At 57.2% G+C, this 2998-nt stretch overlaps 1 protein-coding gene across 1 annotated transcript in view; it reads right to left on the bottom strand.

Annotated features, from left to right (window-relative positions):
- CAPN9 (calpain 9) overlaps positions 1-2998 on the bottom strand; it is a 41813-nt gene that overhangs the window by 11194 nt on the left and 27621 nt on the right. Inside the window, exons 5-7 of the mRNA XM_014535958.1 lie at positions 2769-2902; positions 1745-1913; positions 132-303 (exon numbers count right to left, since the gene is read on the bottom strand). Coding sequence (XP_014391444.1) covers positions 132-303; positions 1745-1913; positions 2769-2902 — 475 coding nt within the window. The remainder of the gene's footprint in view (positions 1-131; positions 304-1744; positions 1914-2768; positions 2903-2998) is intronic.

The raw sequence follows: 2998 nt of genomic DNA on the forward strand, positions 1-2998 counted from the left end.
ATATATATATATATTTACTGGTTTCAGAGAGGAAGGGAGAGGGAGAGAGAGATAGAAACATCCATGAGGAGAGAGAATCATGGATCGGGGCTGCCTCCTGCACGCCCACTACTGGCGATCGAGCCTGCAACCCGGGCATGTGCCCTTGATGGGAATCGAACCCGGGACCCCTCTGTGAGGCACTAAGTTAGCACCAGGGACCGGCATCATGTCACCCACCTGGTCAATTCCTGTCACGGTGTAGGCGTGACCCTTAATAAGGCCAAAGGGCGTCCGGGCTTCCGATTCCGCAGAATTTTTTATCTGAAACACAAAAGGGCAGCCGCGTGGGACCCGTGGTGTGAGTCAAGCCGGAGCCTGGGCTCCCTGGCCGGACCCAGCTCCGTGCCCGGCCCAGCCGCTCCTGTCCCCGAGGTGAGGGCTCTGGGTCCAGGGCGCGTGAAACGGGGACACAGGACACCCGAGGGCGGCGAGCGGCGACATTCACCAAGTCCCCGTCTCTTCCGGGTCAGGAGACCCCGGCCCCAGCTGGGGCTCTATCGGTCAGTTTACTCTCCTGCCTCCAAACAGAACAAGTTGACCGTCCCCATCACACGGGAGCACGAACTTGAACCAAATCGCATGCACCAAACGGGCAGCGAGGAGCCACCCTGTGCCACACACTGGGAGACGCAGGGGAGACAAACACTCGAGAGTAAAGAATAAGTTCCCACAGGAAACAGGAAACTTGAGTAGGTCTCAAAAACACACGGGGGTGCAATGACATGTGTGCGCTTGTATCAAAATAAGGAAATTATTTGCCCGGTTGGCGGGACTCAGTGGTTGAGCATCGACCTACGAACCAGGAGGTGGGGCACATTCACCTGTCGGGGCACATCCCCGGGTTGTGGGCTCAATTTCCAGTGGGGGGCCTGCAGGAGGCAGCCGATCCATGATTCTCTCATCATTGATGTTTCTATCTCTCTCTCCCTCTCCCTTCCTCTCTCTGAAATCAATCAGAATATATTAATATTGAAATTATTTTAAATGCTGTTATATTTCTTCTATCGACTGACAGGTTTTTGCACGATACACAATGCAAAGTCAACAAGTTTTGAAAAGGTATTCGTGGTAAGATGCGATTTAGGGAAATCACGCCAGCCCACCTGTGTGTGCATAGATGTGCGTGTCCGTTTGTATGAGGGAGGGAGGGCTGTGCCGGGCACGCACCAGGCAGCACGGGGCTGGCCTGAGGGAGGCAGACAGACACGTGCCTTCAGGTACCTCAGGCTCGATCTACCTGACACGGCAAGTATGTCTTCCCTTTGTCATTTGAAAAACATTAAACAGCCCTGGCCGGTTTGGCTCAGGGGATAGAGCATCGGCCTGCGGACTGAAGGGTCCCGAGTTCGATTCCAGCCAAGGGCACGTACCTTGGTTATAGGTCCCCCGACCTGGGTTGGGGTGCAAGCAGGAGGCAACCAATCGATGTGCCTCTCTCACATCGATGTTTCTCTCTCTCTCTTTCCCTCTCTCTTCCACTCTCTCTCAACATCAATGGGAAGATATCCTCGGGTGAGGATGAACAAACAAAAAAACACCCAAAAACCTTAAACAAAAGCTTTTGCTTTAATTAAAATAAACGAACATTTAATTAGAATTTGTACCTCCTCCCCCACTGCAAGTCCTGTTCCTCGTGGGTGTGGCCGGGCACCTGGCCCTGACCTCTGACCTCAGTGCTGTGCCCCGGACGGGAGCGACTTACGTCGATGGAGCAGCCCACCAGGGAGCCCCGCTGCAGCGCCTTCTCCAGGATCTCGTAGAAGTTCTCGGGCGCCTCCTTCGTGGAGAAGGTCTCGGCCACGCCCCCCGTGAAGTCCTCCATGGCCTCGATGGCGCTGCCGCCCTTCAGCGCCTCGTAGCTCCCGTTCAGCCTGGAAGGGGAAGGACAGCGTGGAGCCCGGCCGCGCGGCTCAGTGGTTGAGCGTCGACCTAGGAACCAGGAGGTCACCGCTCGATTCCCGGTCAAGGGCACATGCCCGGGTTGTGACCTCGATCCCCAGTAGGGAATGTGCAGGAGGCAGCCGGTCCATGACTCTCACTCCTCATGGATGTTTCTCTCTCTCCCTCTCCCTTCCTCTCTGACATCAATACAAATATATCTTTTTTAAAATATATTTTATTGATTTTTTACAGAGAAGAAGGGAGAGGGATAGAGAGTTAGAAACATCGATGAGAGAGATCGCTCAGCTGCCTCCTGCACGCCCCCCTACTGGGGATGTGCCTGCAACCAAGGTACATGCCCTTGACCGGAATCGAACCTGGGACCCCTCAGTCCGCAGGCCGACGCTCTATCCGCTGAGCCAAACTGGTTCGGCAATACAAATATATTTTTTAAAAATTGAAAGAAAGGAGCATCGTGAAGGGGGGAAACGTTGACGTCAACATCCACGTGGTTCGTGGCCAGATGTGTGAGCCGCCCCAGCGCTTGGCGGCAGTGGCAGCAGGACCAGCTGTTCCAAGCACATCAGCATCACCCTCTGCCCACCCTCCCAGCCCCTGCTGAGGTCAGATTCCTGACACAGGGAGAGATGGGGGCGGGGGGCACACTGTGCTGGAGCCTCTCCGTTCCCACCTCCAGCCCTGAGTGCGCCCCCAGCAGGTGGGCCCGGGACCCACACCGGGGACCCCGAGCTGAGTCTCCCTGCTCCATAGAAAGGGGCAGGGGAAGGCCCGGGAGGGGGGCGGCCCCGGGAGGGGGTGGCCGGCAGGGAGCGGGCGGCACTCACTTGGCGTAGGCCTTCTCCAGCAGGGCGCTCCAGAACTCGTTGTGGTCGGCCGAGTGCAGGAAGATCAGCCGGTCCCTGAAGGTGGGCAGCCGGTCATCGACCACCACGTCCAGCCACTCGCTGTGCTGCCAGAACTGCGGGCGGTGGGGACGGACGGACGGACGGACGTCGGGGTGAGTCCCACGGCAGGGCCAGCCCACGGCCGACGCTCATCACTTTGCTTTTCCTCC

Source organism: Myotis brandtii, unplaced genomic scaffold, assembly GCF_000412655.1.
Source record: "Myotis brandtii unplaced genomic scaffold, ASM41265v1 scaffold1026, whole genome shotgun sequence".
Taxonomy (NCBI): Eukaryota; Metazoa; Chordata; class Mammalia; order Chiroptera; family Vespertilionidae; genus Myotis; species Myotis brandtii.